We start from the raw sequence: 19,035 nt of genomic DNA on the forward strand, positions 1-19,035 counted from the left end.
GTCGGATGCCGACTTGTGTTGAAAGATGTGAGGCATGTACCTGACATGCGATTGAACCTAATCTCGGTAGGCAAGCTTGATGATGCCGGGTCAGTGAACTACTTTGGTAGTGTTAGATGGAAGCTGGCCAAGGGAAACTTGGTCGTGGCCCGAGGTAAGAAGGAAGGCTCCTTGTACGTGATGCAAGGAAAGATCAATGGCGGAGAAGCCAATTCTGTCCGAGATGAACCTAGCTTGGAGCTATGGCACAAGCGCCTCGGCCACATGAGCGAGAAAAGGCTCTAAATCCTGCACAAGAAAGAATTACTGACCGGGTTGAAAGGCCAAGCGTTGGAGAGTTGCACGCATTGCCTAGCTGGAAAGCAGCACCGGGTTTCTTTTGTGAGACCGGATCAACCAAGAAGACGAAGGAATATTCTTGACCTTGTCCATACTGATGTTTGCTCCATGTCGAGAAATCTCTTAGAGGATCTCAGTACTTTGTTTAATTTATTGATGACCATTCCCGCAAAGTGTGGGTATATTTGTTGAAGACTAAAGACCAGGTACTCCAATCCTTTAAAGAATTCCATGCGATGGTTGAAAGGGAGACTGGCAAGAAATTGAAGGTGGTCCGATCTGACAATGGTGGTGAGTATTGCGGCCCATTTGATGCATACTGCAGAGCGGCTGAGATCTGATTTGAGAAGACGCCCCCAAGACTCCACGGTTGAATGGACTTGCTGAGAGGATGAACAGAACTATTGAAGAGAAGGTCTGAAGCATGTTATCCAATGCCGGATTGCCGAAATCATTCTGGGGAGAAGCCGTCAAAACTGCTGTTGATTTAATCAACCTCTCACCATCACGGCCACTTGAAGGAGAAATTCCAGAAGAAGTCTGGACAGGTCGAAAAACGGCCTAGAATCAACTGAAAGTGTTTGGATGCCAAGCTTTCGTGCATATCCCTAAAGATGAAAGGGCCAAACTTGATGCAAAGACTAAAGAATGCATTTATCTTGGTTCGCCGAGATGTGAGTTCGGGTTCCGACTTTGGGATCCAATCAATAAGAAGATAGTGAGAAGCCGAGATGTGATCTTTCATGAAGATGAGATTATTCATGACATCTCGAAGCCCAAAGTTTGGGTTACTGTCAGACGTGAAGAACCCATTCCTCCTGTCCGAGCTGAAGCAGGAGGAGAAAATAAAGAAAATAAAGAAATTGATGATCAACAACAAGCTGAAGATGACCAAGACACTGAGGTCCGAGATGATGATGAGATCCGGGATGAAAATGATGAACCGGGTTCTTAAGCTGAAGAACAGACGAGATATCCAACTCGAGAAAGAAGACCCTCTACAAGGTACCCATCTGATGAATACACTGTTGTTGCTGAAGACGGTGAGCCTCAGAGTTATGATGAGGCTGTGACAAGCTCAGAGAAAGAAGAATGGGAAAAGGCAATGCAAGATGAGATGAAGTCTCTGCACGAGAATCAGACTTATGAGCTGACCGAGTTGCCTAAAGGTAGACGAGCTTTGAAAAATAAATGGGTCTACAAGATTAAGAATGAAGAGAACGAGCAAAAGCCGAGATACAAAGCCCGGATTGTGGTGAAAGGCTGCAATCAGAAGAAAAGAGTATACTTTGAGCAGATTTTTTCTCCTGTGGTGAAAATGACCTCGGTCCAAACCGTGTTATCTATGGCGGTTTCAATGGACCTCGAGGTAGAACAAACGGACGTGAAGACGTCATTTCTTCACGGTGACTTAGAAGAAGAAATTCATATGGAGCAACTTGAGGGGTTCCGAGTTCCAGACCAAGAAGACTTGGTATGTCGGTTGAAGAAGAGTCTCTATGGCTTGAAGCAAGCACCTCGGCAGTGGTACAAGAAGTTTGAATCATTCATGACTGATCATAAGTTTGAGAAGACAGAAGCCGACCACTGCGTATGTGTGAAGAGGTATGAGGCCGGAGATTTTCTGATTTTGCTGTTATATGTTGACGACGACATGCTTATTGTAGGGAAAGACAAATTGAGGATAGCCGCCCTGAAAAAGGCGTTGAGCTCGTCCTTCGCAATGAAGGACCTCGGCCCTGCAAAGCAGATACTCAAAATTAAGATTATCCGAGATAGACAGAAGAAGCTACTATGGCCGAGTCAAGAGAAATATATTGAGAAGATTCTGAAGAGATTCAGCATGGACAAAGCCAAAACAGTGAGCACCCCCCTAGCCGGACACATAAAGCTGAACCAAAAGCAATGTCTGAGATCTGATGAAGATAAAGATGAGATGATGAAGGTCCCGTACCAATCCGCCGTCAGAAGCTTGATGTATGCAATGGTTTGCACTAGACCCGACTTGGCGTATGCTGTTGGAATGGTAAGCCGGTATTTGTCAAACCCCGACAAAGAGCACTGGGAAGCAGTGAAGTGGATCTTCAAGTACCTCCGAGGTACGACAGACTTATGTCTCTGATTTAGAGAAGGCAAAGCCGAGTTGCAAGGCTACTCGGATTCTAATTTAGGGGGAGATGCCGACTCAAGGAAGTCGACTACAGGATACATGATGAGATTTGCCGGAGGAGCTGTCTCTTGGCAATCAAGACTTCAGAAATGTGTTGCATTATCTACAACTGAGACTGAGTACTTTGCCGCTACTAAAGCAAGCAAAAAGATGTTGTGGATGAAGAAGTTCCTCATGGAACTCGGCATGATCAAGACAAGTACGGGCTGGGTTGTGACAATCAAAGCACAATCCATCTTGCGAAGAATTCGACCTATCACTCCCGCACTAAGCATATTGATGTGAGGTATCACTGGATTTGGGATGTGGTGGAAGGTGGAGAGCTCGAACTCGTCAAGGTGCACACTGACCATAATTGGTCCGACATGATGACAAAGCCGGTTCTAGCAAGAAAATTTGAAGACTGCTGTGAAGGAGCCGGGTTGATGCTGAAGCCGACGCATTGAAGTCGGAGGGGGAGATTTGTTGGGCTTCCTCCTTCAATGCTAAGCCCGAGCCCATTGAGGGGTTTCCTAAAAACTCTAACCCTAGATCTCACCTCCTCTCTATATATTCATTATTTGTGGGTGGAGGCTAAGTTAAGAGATTAGAGAAAAATTTGAGAGATAATTATTTGATTGTTTGAGCAAAGCTTTATGCTTTGCATTTGAGAGATCTCTAGAAAAAGTTTGAGTGAACATCTCTAGGGTAGTTTGATTATCACCATTGTTGGAGAGGTTGAGTTAACCACCACATTGGTGATTCTGATTATTTGTAACCATTATTTTCATAGTAGATTTTTGATCTGGACTAGGTCCCGTGGGTTTTTACTTTTTCATTGAAGAAGGTTTTCCCACGTTAAATCTGGTTGTATTCTTCTTCTCTCTCTTGTTTTGTGATTTTTCGTTTTGATTTTTTCGCTGCACTGTCCGACCTGGTGAAGTTCAGGCCGAGGTATTGTCGAGATCCGCGATCAGGATCTTGTTGATTGACTTCCGCACAAAGGCTGATTAGCCGAGCTTGAGGGAACCGATTTCCCAACAAAAATATCATAAGCTTAAAGGCCTCCTATAGAGATTTTAATCTGGATTATACATAACATATATATGTCCCAAGAATGAAAAATGGAGGTTACTCTTCTCTTCCATTTTGTGATGAAAACTGTTAGGGAAGTTAAGCCTTTGCTTGATGGCAGAACGGGGATGAAAAGTGAAGTAAAAAAGTTAGTTCTCACATGGAAAGGAAACAACTGTGTGTTTGCCACTGCCTTTTGTACCCAATAAAATAAATTAGGATCACATGGACTTAAGTATGTCTTAAACAAACTTTATGCGTAAGATAAAAATTTAGGCCCATCTTGGGATAGGTTTGCGTTTGGGTTTGCTTAAACGGTCCAGGAGGGGGCAGTGAGACAAAACATGTTACTATTCTTCACTTTGTGAAAAGGCTGCAAATTGGTCTGTAAAAGGCAAGAAGAAGAAATGGCTGCATTTTGAGAATAATTTTTTAGGCCAACTTTAGTAATGAAGTTCCATCTATTGGATAACATGAAAGGTAAAAAAAGGAGAAATGCGCAAAAATATTGACCTTGTGTGAGACAAAGTTGGCCCTCAGTAGTGTCTTCCCTTTTATGCAGTTTTTTTTTTCTCTGTTCTGAACTTTAGGTTTAAGAAGTTACGTTGTATGAGAAAATCTCTCTTGATTAGGCTCATTGCCGAGTTCTAATAGTACCTCTTTTGCTATTTGGAACTTTCCGTATGAAAAAATTTATATAATCTTACAGGGTAAGTCTTATAATAGAACTTTGATATATGTTTTCACAATCAAATGCAGGTTCAAGCAATTTACTAATTCGATGGGAAGTTTGCAAATACCAATAAAACAAAAACATTTTTTAAATTTTTATTTTGAAGGTACGTAATTGCATGTTTTACTCGTAACAGAATGCAGTCATTAAAATATTATTATTGTTTTTTCGAAATTTTCTTTAAAAAAAAAGGATTTGAATATGCATTTGAAAGGACCACCCAAACTTTAATTTTGTAAGTAGTCAAAGTTGATTACAATAACTGTTAAATTGTAGCTCATAGGGTATGCATGAGTTGAATGAATAATTTTGTTTTGTGCTTCAATAACATTTAATTTGGATGTTAGTAACAGGGGTGTTCATCAACTGATCCAAACTGCAATGACAGAATCAAAAAAATTAAAAATCGAATAAAATTACAAAATTTAATTGGATTGGATCGGTTTTCTTTTTGGTTGGTGAAAATCGATTCAATATATTAATCTCATTTATTTACTTGGGTCTATTCCTCAATCATAGTCTAAAAAAATCTAAATTCAAGACTCATTAACCCATAAATAAACCAAGAAAATTTATTGGTATATTCTACAATAAAGGAAACTCTTCGAGTGTGACACAGAGGTTGGCTCTGTCCACCGAGAAGAAAGGAAAACTCTCAATTTGTCCATTAGTACCGACAGCAATGATGATGTCTAGAAGTACAAGGACACTTGTGTGATTGTAATCTAAAAAGTGTGCAATAATTCAGCTTTTAGAGTGTACAAGTACACTTGGTATCAGAGCCAACCTCTGTGTTATCCCCGATGACAGGCTCCTTGCCCGATGGTGGCAGCTTAAAGGAAACTCTTCGAGTTTCTTCTAGAGAGAGGGTAAAGATAGTAATGATATTATACGAGGTGAGTAGGAGAGGAACTTCCCAAACCATGGATAACACAAACACTGAAAATTCCCAGCCTATTATGCTACAATCTTCCCTGTCCCTTCCTAAACACATTCCCTCAAAAATCTCCTCAAAAATAGAAAACCTGATAGAGTACTCTTATGTCCCTGAAGATGCAAAAATCCTTGAAACAGTACCACCGCTGCTCAGTCCTTACAACATCTTTAAAAGACAGAAATCTGTGCTTAAAAGTATCACTAAGTTGATCTTTTCCAAGAGACCAACGATGAAGGAATACGTCCAGTCTTCCAGAATGGATCAGTGTGAGCTACAAGCCACTTCTCAGGAGCAGTATGTAGATATGGAGATTCCTACGGAGTTAATCACTCACTGGAGACAAGAAGGCTATACTACACTTCACTTTGGTGCAATAAGACTAATCCTTTCACTTCATGGAAGGAAAGGTCTGCCAGTTACAGCTCATGATGCTATGCTAGATTCTAGCTTCATTAATTATGAAAATGCTGTGATTGGAACTGTGCTGACAACTCTTCATGCGGGAAGTGTGGTCTTAGCCATCTTTCCAAATTATAATGTGAGCTTGAAAGATAGAACCTTGCCAAAAAGGTTGAAGGTGCAAATACAACTTACAGGAGCTGACCAAGTTTCTGAGGCTTATGCAGCAACTTTTCATCATCAGATGATCTATAGACTTCAAGATCATGCTGTTATCTTCCCCAGCTGCCTAATAGCCACCATAATGCTCTGTTTATCATAGCCAAAAATCCAGAAGATACTTCTTCTATCATTCAGATTCCGAGAAAGATATCTTGGGAAGAGTTGACAGAACTGATTCCTTTAGAATGACTGACTAATTATGAAAAGATTCATAAAGCCAGCAAGCCCATCCAGTCTCACGAGGCGACTTTCAGAAGATCTGTAGATGGAACCGTCAGAACAATCTTCAAAAAGCCTGATGCAGTAGCCCGCAGTTCTACACTTCCTATTTTCCAATCTATGATGATATCTCCATGTTATAAGGAGGATTGGATCCCTGTTCATGGGATAATGCCAGATGGATCTCCCATTTATACTGATCGTATTGATGGTCATTTCATATGGGATGTAGATCCTAATATGTGTGATCCTGAGTGTGATCGTTGGATGCACACAGGAGACACTTCAGATGAAGAAGAAGAAGATACAAGGAGTCGCAGGCGGCGTTGTAAACCACCTCCTCCTGTTCAAAGAAGATCTGACCCAGACAATGGTCCTTGGGTAGGTATTAAGACACAGAAAAAATCTGAGCCTCTTTAGATCTATAAAAGACGTTTAGAAATCCTGAGAGAAGAAGGATTACTTCCACCTGAACCACCAAATGACCCTAACCTTATAACCTGGTCCCCAAAACACCAGCCTGAACCCATACCTTGTATGATGTTTTCACCACATGATTTTCCTCCTTTAGAGAGACATACTGACCCAACCACAAAGATCACCACCAAGCCTGTGATCCATCAAGGAGAAGTCCAGTCAGATGGAAAGTTGAAGCCCTTAAGTCAAGCTGAAGAAGTTCTCAATTGGCAGACTGAAAATGCTAAAGCCCAGAATTCTATTCTGAAAAGACTCGACACTAAGGTTGAAAAGATTTGTAATCAGATGGATATAGTCGAGGATCATCTGCAATATCTCTCAAAGAAGATGAGAAAGCATTATGAGAAGAACATGCAGCAGATAGCCCAGCTTGAAGAAGAGATCAAAAAGCTAGGCTTTACTCCATAAGCTAACATGAGAGATAGGGAGGTAAGAAGACTGAAAGCAGAAATTCAAGATCTGGACAGAATCATTGAACAAAATATCAGATCCCAGCAAAAGCCTGAACCAACAGAAAGCTACAATCCATTTTTGCCACCTCCTATGCCAAATTATTATTCTCCTTTCAAAAACCATCAGAGTTCTGGACCAACCCTCATCCTCCAAAACCTTGGACTTTTCCAACCAGTCAACCTTATGACCAAAAGCCTAGAAGAGAAAGAGAAAGTAGAGAAAGAGGAAAACAACCTTCTACTTCTAGAAAACATTCATCTAGAACTAGAATGGAAACAACTCCTTCCTTGTCCTCTGACTCTACAGACCGTATGAATAATCCCAGTTCTTCAAAAAGTACTTTTGAGACTGTAGATCTCCAAGACCAATTTGCCATCATCCAGACAGTACCCCAAGACATAGATGAATCTCAATCCTCTAAAACAACAGAAACCTCCTCATCCTCTTCAGATACTCAGAGTTCTGATTCCAAAGAAGCCTTTGAACCAGACTATCAAACACCTGAAACCACACCTGAAATCACACCTGAAACCACACCTGATAGTACACCTGAAATCACATTTGAAACTTCTGAAGAAGAGCAATCTGATGAGATAGATTCTTCTGATCTTTCAGAAGAAAATTATGCTAATATTACTAGCATACTAATGGCCAGAACTGCAGAATCCAGAGTTGAGTCGTACTATGATTCCCCTGAATCTGAAACAGGTGAGTCTACTAGCAGAAATCAAACTAAGAAAACTGCAGCAGGACCGTGGTTTACACTTGATGATATTTCTCCAAACCTATAGAGAAAAAGACTCTTAGAATTTGGAGCATGGATTGATACTAAGCTCTTAGCTGCTGATGCTGACCCTTACAAAGTAATGGAAGAGTTTTGCTCCAGAATGATTGGTTCTCTCAAGGAATGGCATCATAACTTGGGAGGTGTCAGACAAGATCAACTTCACCAAGTAGGTACTTCCTCTGGTATGCTCGGAGTCCTCCACCAGGAATTCATTGGAGATGGAGACATTATTGACAAGAAAAACAGACAAGAATTTTTTGAGATGAAATGCTGCTCTCTAAAGATAAAAGATCTTGAAAGGCATTTTAAAAGAATGATGCAGAAGTTCTATTTGTTGAATGGATATAATGATCCAAGCCTCAAAAACACTTGTGTGGCTTCTCTTCCTAAAGAGATTCAACCAGAGTTAAACAAAATGGCAATTGCTCAAGGCAAAGATTTCACGGCCCTTACTATGGGTCAGATTCACCAGCTGACTCTTGAAGCGGTTGACAAGCTCTGCAAGCAACATAAGTATATGACTGACCTGATGAATCAAAGGTCAAAATATACTCAAGCCTGTAAGAAGTCTTATCTGGAGATAAAATGCAAAGACAACAACTGTGATTGCAAAACAAAGAAAAAGACTCATTTCAAGAAGTACAACCAGAAGCAGAAAGGCAAAAAAGGCTAGAAGCAGAAACAATACAGGTTCTTCAAGAAGAAGAAGTTTCGTGGGAAGAACAAAGGCCAGAAATGTTTTATTTGCAAAAAGAAAGGTCATTTCGCAAATAATTGTCCTAACAAGTCAGATAAAGCAGTAAAAATGATAACTGCTTTAAATCTGGACGAAGGAGATGCAGAATCTTTGTACTCAGAACAAAGTACTGGAGATGAAGACACTGTTTTTGCATTACAGGATTCTTCCTCTGAGTCAGAAACTTCTGATAGTGATGTTCCAGTTTTTGCTATAAATGAAGTGTTCTATTTAAGTCCAAAAACCCCTAAGCCCAGTGTAGAGGTTCACATTTTGTCATCCAAATTCAGTCATCCTAAAAAGGTGATTGCATACATGGATACTGGTGCTGCTAGATCGATGATGGATCCCAAGATTTTACCTCCTGAAGCATGGAAAAATGAGACAGCTTATTTTGTATCAGCTGATGGGAAAGTATTCAGAACAAACTTGATCACTAAACAACCTATAGGGATAAGATTTTTCACTGAATGTGTTGTCTGGACACATGTTATTGGAACTCCTCTGCCTGATAAAGACATTTTGATAGGAATGGATGTCTATACCAAGGCCAAAAAACTTCAAATTCTTCCTCAGAAGTAAGATTCAAAAGAGACTTCAAGCCCTATTCAGAAACCTCGAGATTATATGCTCTTTCTGAAACTCCTCCTGAACTTGAAGATATCAAAGGAAAACTTCAGCCTCTGTGTACAGAAAATCATGGAGAATTCTCTCATCCAAATCCTCTGTGGAAGAATGAGGAATCTTTTGTACAGCTTCCATTCAAGCTCAATGAAGATGTCAATCCAACCAAAGCTACTCATCCAGGAATGTCTCCCTCAGATTTGCAATTGGCAAGACAAGAATGCCAAGAACTCTTGAAGCAAGGATTGATAGAACCTACTAAATCTCCATGGGCATGTCAAGCCTTTTACGTGGAGAAAAGATCAGAGAAGATCCGAGGCAAGAAAAGATGGGTGATTGGTTATAAGCCTCTAAATCATTTCTTGCAGGATGATAAGTTTCTTATCCCAAAGGTTGATACTCTTCCTATAATTTTTAAAGATGCTCATATCTTTTCCAAGTTTGATATGAAATCAGGTTTCTGGCAACTTGGATTAGACTCTGCTGACAGGTACAAGACTGCTTTTTGCATCCCTAATGCGCAGTACCAATGGACAGTGCTTCCATTTGGTCTCAAAGTGGCTCCTTCCCTTTTTCAGAAAGCAATGACTAGAATCGTTGCTCCACTTTTAGATACAATTCTTATCTATATTGATGATGTTCTTCTTTTTTCTAAAAATATGGAAGAACACAGGAAATTGCTCAACCAGTTTGCAGAACTAGCTAATCAATATGGGCTTATGCTTTCTGAGAAAAAGATTTATATTGCCCAGACTGAAGTTGATTTTCTGGGAATGCATTTCTCAAAAGGAATGTATCAACCACAGCCACACATTGCGGAAGGAATTGCAGAATATCCTGATGAAAATCTCACAGTGAAACAACTTCAACAGTTCTTAGGAATGGTTAATTATGTTAGAGATTTTATTCCTTAGGCAGCTAAGTACACCAGTGTATTGTCAAAGCTTTTAAAAAAAATCCTCCTCCTTGGAGTTCAGAGCAGACTCAAGCAGTCAGAGAACTGAAGAAGATTGCGCAGAATCCACCAGCCTTGAAGATTCCCAGTACTGGTAAAAGAATTCTTCAGACAGATGCCAGTGATCATTTCTGGGGAGCTGTTCTCATTGAAGAAGTTGACAACAAGAAATACTATTGTGGACATGCAAGTGGTCAATTTACAGATGCAGAGCTACATTATCATACCACTTACAAAGAAGCCCTGGCAGTCAAAAATGGAATCAAGAAATTTGATTTCCATCTTCGTGGTTATAATTTTGAAGTCCAGATGATAATTCCTCTTTTCCAAAAATCCTGGAATTCAAAAACAAAATGCCACCAGACCCTCAGATACTCAGATTGAAAGATTGGTTTTCCAGATATAATTTTACTGTTAAACATATCAAAGGAAGTCACAATGTCATCCCTGACCTCTTATCCAGACCTTCCAAACCTACCAAACCTAAAGCCCCTGTTCAAGTCATTTCCAGCATAGCCAGTGTTCCTTTTCCTCTGATATTCATGAATGAACCATTACCCATAGCGGCAAAACAAAAAAGAGTCTATCTTCCATAATTAGGTCAACCTACCTCAGTCTACCAGATCCAAAAGTTTGCTAAAGACTTTTATTTTTATTACACCCATGAAACCATGAGAACTAAAGAAGTCATCCCTTCAGTCATTAACCCAGAAATTCCTTTCTTACACATTTTACAAGTTTTTTGTGATATAGGTTATGACATTACGGAAAACACACTTTGGAGCATATGGTGTCTCACAGTCAATCATTCAGTTCCTCTTGCTCTCAAGATTCAAAGAACTTATGAAATTCTTATGACTCCTGATGCAGCAGATGCCTTCTTATGGACCTTGTTGGAATGGTATTCTCCTATACCATGGTGGAGAAAAGAACTGTACAAGATCATCCTATCCAAAGAACAAGAAGGAAAAATAGAAGAAGAGATTTCAAAGATCACTGCCATTTTCATCATTCATAGACCTTACTGGAAAAGGCCCGATGGAATCATTTGGTCTCAGAATATTGCTTATCTCTGGGGATATTTCAATGACTATCCATTAGATCCCTGTTCAAAGACAATTCTACTAAAACATATCCAAGAACTCAACGGGTATGTAGAACCAGAAGACCAACCCAGTTCTTCACATGGCCCAGGCCCAAGTTCCTCACAAGCCCAAGATCCAATGCAAATTGATTTGATCTTTGATCCAATAGATGATGATGCAAATGCTGATGTCATGGAAGAGATAATTGAAGAAAAGGCCAAAACAGACAAACCTTGGTGGGAAAAGATGTATGGCGTTGTTGTGCTTTCAACCTTTGAAAAAGTTATTACAAAAGTTTGAATTTTTTGTTACATAAATATAGCATTTGAATTAAGTTAAGGATTTATTTTTATTTAATTTTATAATTTTCACGTGAATGTGATACTACTATAAAACTTAGGGTTCGCTTTTTCTGCAGTTACTGCAGATAAGTTATCTGTAGTAAGTTCGATACGACGTCGTTTTGGGACGGAAATCATGGTTTTTTTGTAATTTTAATTTATTTCAGGGTTATAATAGTCTTTATATTTATAATTTTTTAAGATTTCAATATCAAAACAACGTCGTTTTGGGAACAAATGCAGATAACTTATCTGCATTAACTGTTGAAACATTTTTCCCCAAAACTTATGTGCTATAATTTGAAATAAAAAACTGTTTTAAGATCTTTCTGTATTAATAATTGAGATTAATTTTTCTTACTTTGTTATTGTCTAATTTTCTTTTTTGTGCAATAGGTGATAGATACTTACTTTATCCATTTATGACTTTGCCAATATATGCAAAAGATATGTTATTTGCACAATAATTATCATAAAATTTTAGATTGAGATTAATTTTTCTTACTTTGTTATTGTCTAATTTTCTTTTTTGTGCAATAGGTGATAGATACTTACTTTACCCATTTCTGACTTTGCCAATATATGCAAAAGATGAGAGAGATTATACTTACTACATATTTTTCTTACTACTTCTTACTACTAAATCTTAACCGTTGATTTCTGTCAATCTAATGGTTATAATTTATTGGAAATTAATAATTAATTAATAAGTGAGATTCAATAAATTATAACCATTAGATTGACGGAAATCAATGGTTAAGATTTGGTAGTAAGAAGTAGTAAGAAAAATAGGTAGTAAGTATAACCTTTCCCGCAAAAGATATGTTATTTGCACAATAATTATCATACAAATTTTAGACTTTTCAAAAAAATAACAGAGTAAATACCCTTTTTGGTCCTGAACAAGTTTCACGATGCCCGCTTTAGTTCCTAGCAAATAAAAATGCCCATCGTGGTCCCTAAGAAATTTAAAATGGATCTATTTAGTTGAAATCGTGGTCCCTCACAAATTCAAAAAAGACCCATATTAGTCTCTAAAAGGACTAAAATGGGTCTATTGTGAATTTCTTAGAGACTACTATAGGCTTTTATATTTGTTAAGAACTAAAGCAGGTATCGTAAGCCCAAAAAGAATATAAAAATCTATTCAATCCAAATCGAATATTACGGGAAACAGCCATAAGTATTAAAAAAACTCCGACCTGCCGGATTCGAACCAGCGACCTAAGGATATCTGATGTTTAACCACTACAGTCCTCCGCTCTACCAACTGAGCTAAGGTCGGCTTGTGCAAACTCTGGCAGCATCTAATTGTTATTTGAATCAACAGGCTGTACTAATAAATGATTTGACATCAGTAAGGCCCAAGTTTTTTTAGGGAGTGATTAGCAAGGCCCAGATTTTGATGCAGAAAGCCGATATGATCATACAAGTCAAGGTCCATTATTGAGAAATTATTAAAAATCATCTTAAAGCATTACTTAAAATTTCATTTTATTTACCAACAAAATTCCGCATAGGTGGTAAATAGTTGGGTTCTTTAAATATATTGAAAGGAGTTTGATTTCTTGTCGTGTGTATGAATTTTTTTTTATTGATAGAGATAAAATCCACTTCAATAAAATATATATCTCAAGAAAGATTAATTTTCGGCTCTCGATTTTCGAGAGTATGCTTTCAATTTACTGGAAGAAAAAAAAAATGATTTCGTTCTTACATTCCAATAATGGGATGAGAAACTCTCCATCTTTTATAAAAAGGGTGCTTAACCAATGGAAGTAGTAATATGAACCTGACATATTAGTTCTCCAAATTGATGTAACCAAATGGTTTCGATTTTTCATAGTCGAAGAAAAATGTAAAAATCAAGTTGGATAAGCTTGGGAATGATTCTGACCTTATATAATTTTTATGGCCCGTTATATGACTGTCTTCATCTTCACTTTTCTCTCTCATTTGAAGTTTCGTTCCTTTGAGCTTTGTCAACCCCTTCGTCTCATCTCTATCACATCCAACTTTGTCTTAACCCAATACCCCACAAAGCTCCATTTCATGGATATCATTTTTGTTCGTGTGCATGATTAGATATTCAGTCCAAATGCAAGTTATAGTCATCCCTAAAACTAACCAATTGAGCTATTATTCATAATGTAAAACTATTTTAAGCCATCTTGTTTTATATTTTGAATCATATTTATATCTTTACCAACCTTTATTTTGACCAACATCTAGTATCTATTATTGTCAATCTAATCATATTCTATCAATCTTTCAAAATTGCAATAAAAAATGTGACCAAAACTGCTTTGTGCTAGTTATTATTAGATGTAATCATGAACCTATATCCTTACCTATCAAATTCTTATAAATGTTAATGGCTTATTATAATCAAAGTTGCTATCTTTTAGACTTTCCCCTCCAAGCACGCCACCAAAGTTTTTTTTTTCTAATAAAAAAAAAAAACCTATGATATAATCAATCGATCTGCCCAAAAGGAAGGAGTCTGAAATTCATTATGGATTGTACGTAGTTAATGATTGATGGTGTAATATGAATTCATGTGGTTCTTGTTGGAAATATTGAGAACCAATATATATATATATATTCTTTAATATTAAAGTTTCTAAAATTACTTTAGATAATATTATTTAATATTCACCAAAATACATAAATAAAAATGTCTCGGGTCTATATATTTTTTTCTTTTCTTCGTGGAGAGGGAAAATTTTCTCAGATAATTCAATAAGAAAATAGAGAATTCTAAAGGCATAGTAAAAATCGTCGAAAGCAGGATTCGAACCTGCGCAGCCCAACAGATTTTGAGTCAGTCTCCTTATCGACTCAGACATATCGACCCAAGCTCAATTTAGATTAGAATCAAGGAATTATAAATGAAATTTGTCACTGAGGTGCTGGGTGATCTATAGTGGGTTAATGACTTGGATTGGTCCCGGAAGCACGTGCCAAGAAAAAGGGTCTACATGGTAAGTTTGGTCAATTACTTGACACGAGATAGAGAGAGAAAGAAAGAGAGGGGTGGATGCTTGAAGTCCACTAACATATTTTAGTGCTCGGATATAGATATATACTTGCTTCTATGCAAAAATGGAATAAGAGAAGGGTCAAGCTACATATAAATCTTGAGTTCTAAGCTTTTTATTATTTTATTATTTGTTTATGTGACTTAGTCAGAATTATTCACAAACTATATGGTTATTTAAGACACTAGCATATTTTAGCGGGAATGTCAGAAGGAGGATTAGTTGTTGTTGTTATATATTATGCTATATACGCAAACAAACTATTTTCCTTTTACTTTTCATGCTCGTGTTGTGTTGTGTGCTTTCTCTCTCTGACATTTTATATGTCACTTCTCTGTCTTTACATGTCTTGTTGCTACTCATAAACTTCGAACTTTGTTTTTGTTGTATACTGCCGAGAGAACCACATTGCTTCTGTACCATTTGACTACCACCGCATTTGCAGGAACTGTGTCTGTGTTTTGTGTCCACTTTTGGTTTGTGTTAATATCAGAATATGATCTTTTGTATCTGTGTCATTCTCTCCTCTTCTTCCTTGCCCAGTTTGGCCTTCTCATGACTCTCCCTTATTTGGATTCTCTTTTGTGTAAGTTTTAAAGAGTCAGTTTAAAGATTCTTGATCTGTGGTGTGTTTCAGTTTTCGTTTTTTTTGTTTTTAAGTTATGGAATCTTATTGCAATCTTGAAGTGGATGTAAATGGAGAAGAGACCTTCATAGTGGACAAGGTAACCAACCCTCTTTGAAAATCTTGTAATTTGTTTCAAAACTTTGTTGAAAATGTTTTGACTTTTTTTTCTTCTATGATTTGCTCTCCTTCTTCTGCCTTTTGTTTTTTCTTTTTCCTTTTCCATTGCGTTTGTTTATAGGATCTGTACTACATCACAAGGTTCTTCTTTTTTCATTCTTTTGGTTAATGGTTTCAGTTCGTGCTAAATGTTGCTACTCTTGAATTTAGAAATGATTATGGTTCAATGATTTACACTTTTGTAATTTTTTTTTTTTAATTTCTCTTTTTCTCTCTTTCTAGCTACCTTCAGTAACTTTATGATTGTAGCTTTCCGCCCATCATTAATTTGCACCTACACAGCATTGAGGTGGGGCAAATGGTGTTTGCCCATCCTGGCAATAATTTCCATAGCCATTCTCACAAACCACAAGCACGACACACGTTTTTTTCATCTTTTCTTTTAGTTTTTTTACTTTAATGTTTCACGTCACATTAAATGCTGCTGCTAGGGTCTTCTGGGGTTTCAATGTTCTTACCTTCATTTTGATTGTTTTATTCACATCTTTAAAGAGGGACCCAAAGTTGCTTTATCCCATTTATTTCTTTTCTATACTCTTCCCTCTTAGATGATTAGTAGATAGAGATCCTTCCTGCTCACCCTCATTTTCAATTTATTGTCTATAACGACTTCTCTGTCTCCACTTCATTCTTTTGGCTTAGGAGCTTTTATTACTGTGGAATTTTCCTTTCATTCTCTCCATTTTCCCATTTATTTTTTACCCACCTCCTTTTCTTGTCTATGTGCTTCTCCAGTGATTTCATGTTTTTGGTGGGTTTTTTTGGTATTTAGATAGCTTTTTCCACAATAAAAAATTGCCCTTTACTAGTTTGCTGGAACTTGCTGCATATCTAATTGTTCTTAGAGAATAGGACATTGTTTCTTTTATGATTATCTAACTTTATTTTAAATGGGTAATTTTGCAGGCTGTTATTGCTCAGTACTCGGGCAAATTTGCTAAGTTATTTGGAAAATCCAGTGGTGGCACCAGAAACCTTAAAGTAATATTCCATGATTTTCCAGGAGGTGCAGAAGGTTTTGAGCTTATATTAAGATTCTGTTATAACAGTGGAAAAGCTTATATAAGTCCCTCCAATTTGTTACTCGCACGTTGTGCTGCTGAATACATGGAAATGAAGGAATCTGTGGTTGATGTTTCTAACTTATTTGAGCAAACAGAAAAATCACTCCAAGAGATCAGCTATTGGACTTGGTCAGATCTTTTGATTGTTTTGAAGCAATGCCAGAATTTATCATTAGTTGCAGATTCTTCAGTGATGCTTGAGAGATGTTTGGATTCTGTAGTGGGAAGAGTGGTTTTGGCCAGTGAAGCAAGTCCATGTCCATCAACTTGTTCCACTGACAGTTCTGGTATTCGGTTTTCATGTGACTCTAAAAGCACTGAGAGTATGAAGACAAATTTCTCTCGTTCAACATGGTGGTTTGAAGATCTCCTATTTTTGAACCCCTTGTTTGTTGAAATGTTGGTAAAGTCAATGCTTTCACGTAAGTTGGACCATGTTGTTATAAGCAGGTTTCTTCTCTATTATCAAAAGGCAAAATTTTCCACTGCTGCTACATATGAGAAGAGCAAGATCATTGAAATGGTTATAGATATGCATTATAATATGGATCACAGCACTGTTTCTTGCAAGACTTTATTTGGGATTCTTCGGGTTACTGTGTGTTTGAACATAAGCAAATGTAGCAGGAATAAGTTGGAGAATATGATTGGTTCCCAATTGGATCAAGCAACCTTGGACAATTTGCTTGTTCCATCTCCATATGGAATAAGCTATTTATATGACGTGAGCCTTGTTCTGAGATTTTTGAAAGCATTCCTGCGTGGAGGAACTGGTCTAGTCACTCCCATTCGGATGAGGAAAGTTGCTAGCTTAATAGATTTGTATATAGCAGAAATAGCCCCTGATCCTTGTTTAAAAACTTCAAAGTTCTTGGCTCTTGCCACAGCATTTCCAGATTCCGCAAGAGATTCTTATGATGAGCTCTACCATGCAGTGGACATGTATCTAGAGGTATGATAATTCTTTTCAAGTTAATATTTTAAACTTGGAAGTTTTTTTAACTTTGGTCATATGGTTAACTACTTGATTTATAAAGCGACTTAAATCTTCATGTTCTATTCATTGGAAATGCTAATATGATATGACAAATATGTGAAAGGTAGTCTCAAAATTTAGTGTAAACCTCTATAATAAAAAAAAATCAAGGCCTACTTAAACTTGGTGTAGTTGAACAGACAATGTTGTGTTATAGGTACATGCTCAATTGTCACAAGAAGAAAGGGTGAAGATATGCTGTGGTTTAAATTATGATAAGCTTTCACCTCAAGCTTGCCTACACCTTTCTCAGAATTCAAAATTTCCTTCAAAATCTGCGGTTCATGCTCTCATCTCTCAGCAATCTAAGCTCAAAGATTTACTCCATGATACTCCCAATTGTGGTTTAAGTGGTGTTGCTCAAAGGGGAAAGAAAGACAAAACCAGTGAACAGGATGTGTTGTATGCTAGCAATTTTGATCTTTCAGCTGATAATGAGAAACTCAGAGCACATTTGCAAGGAATGCAGTGTAGGGTTATGGAATTAGAGAAATTCTGTAGGAAAATGCAAACCCAGATGACAAAGATCACAAAATCAAAAGCATCAGGCCATAGTTACACAAGATCTTTGCCCAAGCTTTGCTCATGACCATTTTTTATTTTTTATTTTGGATTTTATTTATTTTCCAATTTGTAATTTTCATATATGTACAGCACAGGAAGGAGTTTTGTGTGTGTTGTTGTAGTTTTTCCACTATTCTGCTTAACTTGGAGGTTCATTGGGTAAGAACAATGATACTGATTGTACAGTCATGAAATAATGGAAAAGATTGCAAAGAATTTCAGATAGGCATGTGTTAATTCTCAGTAGTTCACCAACTCCTATTTCCATTGTTTAGAGAGTATATGGACATTTAACTTCAACAGGAATTAATATCTGTCTATCTTCAATTTAGAAACATGATATTTGAATGTGGTACTATTCAGTCTATTTTGCTTTGTTGTGAATCAAACGCTACTTGCAAGTAAAAATATTGCATGCTAGATGGTCAAGTTTCAACTAATAAAATTATGGTTTGTTAGCTTACCATTAGATGAAGACAAGGTGGTAGTTGACACTTGACATGCCATAGATACAAAGTATAAAAGGGATGACAAGAGCGGGCCACGTTGTCACTGTATTCACCAGCCACCACTACGCCAGATCCCGATACACAACGCTTTTCGACTTGTGAAAGTAGGAATAATAGTTGATTGTATTTATCGGAAATAACTCATAATTCGCATTCACATAATAGTCTCTTATTGATAGGACACATAGAAAACAAATGGCCGTAGTATTAATGTGAACCTTTGGATTTTTATTTTTTTTAAAGAGATATAAAATAATTAATTTAGCCTCATCCAATGTCTTAAGATTTTGAGTTGAAATGGTTCTTTACATGGTATTCAGTAGCCACGAAGTCACGAGTTCGATCTTCACCGCTCCTACTTTCAGGTGGAATTAAGAAAAGCACAAAAAAATAAGCTTCTGCAACACAAGGCAGACAATAGGCTCGTGCCATATCTACGCTTCAAGTCCAAAGAGCTCTTACATGAGGAGGTGTATTAGAGAGATA

General features: G+C 37.4%; 2 protein-coding genes and 2 non-coding genes across 4 annotated transcripts; 2 read left to right on the top strand and 2 right to left on the bottom strand.

Moving 5' to 3' along the window:
• Positions 1-7,313: 7,313 nt before the first annotated feature.
• LOC133304107 (uncharacterized) lies at positions 7,314-7,793 on the top strand. Its single transcript, XM_061504081.1, has one exon. The coding sequence runs from the start codon at positions 7,314-7,316 to the stop codon at positions 7,791-7,793; it is 480 nt and encodes a 159-aa protein (XP_061360065.1).
• Positions 7,794-12,726: 4,933 nt separating this feature from the next.
• Positions 12,727-12,815, bottom strand: TRNAY-GUA (transfer RNA tyrosine (anticodon GUA)). The gene is given in 2 exon segments: positions 12,727-12,762; positions 12,779-12,815. It is a non-coding gene; the product is annotated as a tRNA-Tyr (tRNA).
• A 1,494-nt stretch (positions 12,816-14,309) lies between these two features.
• TRNAL-CAA (transfer RNA leucine (anticodon CAA)) lies at positions 14,310-14,385 on the bottom strand. Its single transcript has one exon. It is a non-coding gene; the product is annotated as a tRNA-Leu (tRNA).
• A 569-nt stretch (positions 14,386-14,954) lies between these two features.
• LOC133304115 (BTB/POZ domain-containing protein At3g22104) lies at positions 14,955-18,183 on the top strand. Its single transcript, XM_061504089.1, has 3 exons — positions 14,955-15,296; positions 16,283-17,392; positions 17,634-18,183. The coding sequence occupies exons 1-3, from the start codon at positions 15,234-15,236 to the stop codon at positions 18,063-18,065; spliced, it is 1,605 nt and encodes a 534-aa protein (XP_061360073.1). The 5' UTR covers positions 14,955-15,233; the 3' UTR covers positions 18,066-18,183.
• Positions 18,184-19,035: the final 852 nt, after the last annotated feature.

This window comes from Gastrolobium bilobum, unplaced genomic scaffold (genome assembly GCF_033153095.1).
Source record: "Gastrolobium bilobum isolate Gb01-03AN ecotype WA unplaced genomic scaffold, APGP_CSIRO_Gbil_v1 utg5409, whole genome shotgun sequence".
In the NCBI taxonomy this organism is placed as follows: Eukaryota; Viridiplantae; Streptophyta; class Magnoliopsida; order Fabales; family Fabaceae; genus Gastrolobium; species Gastrolobium bilobum.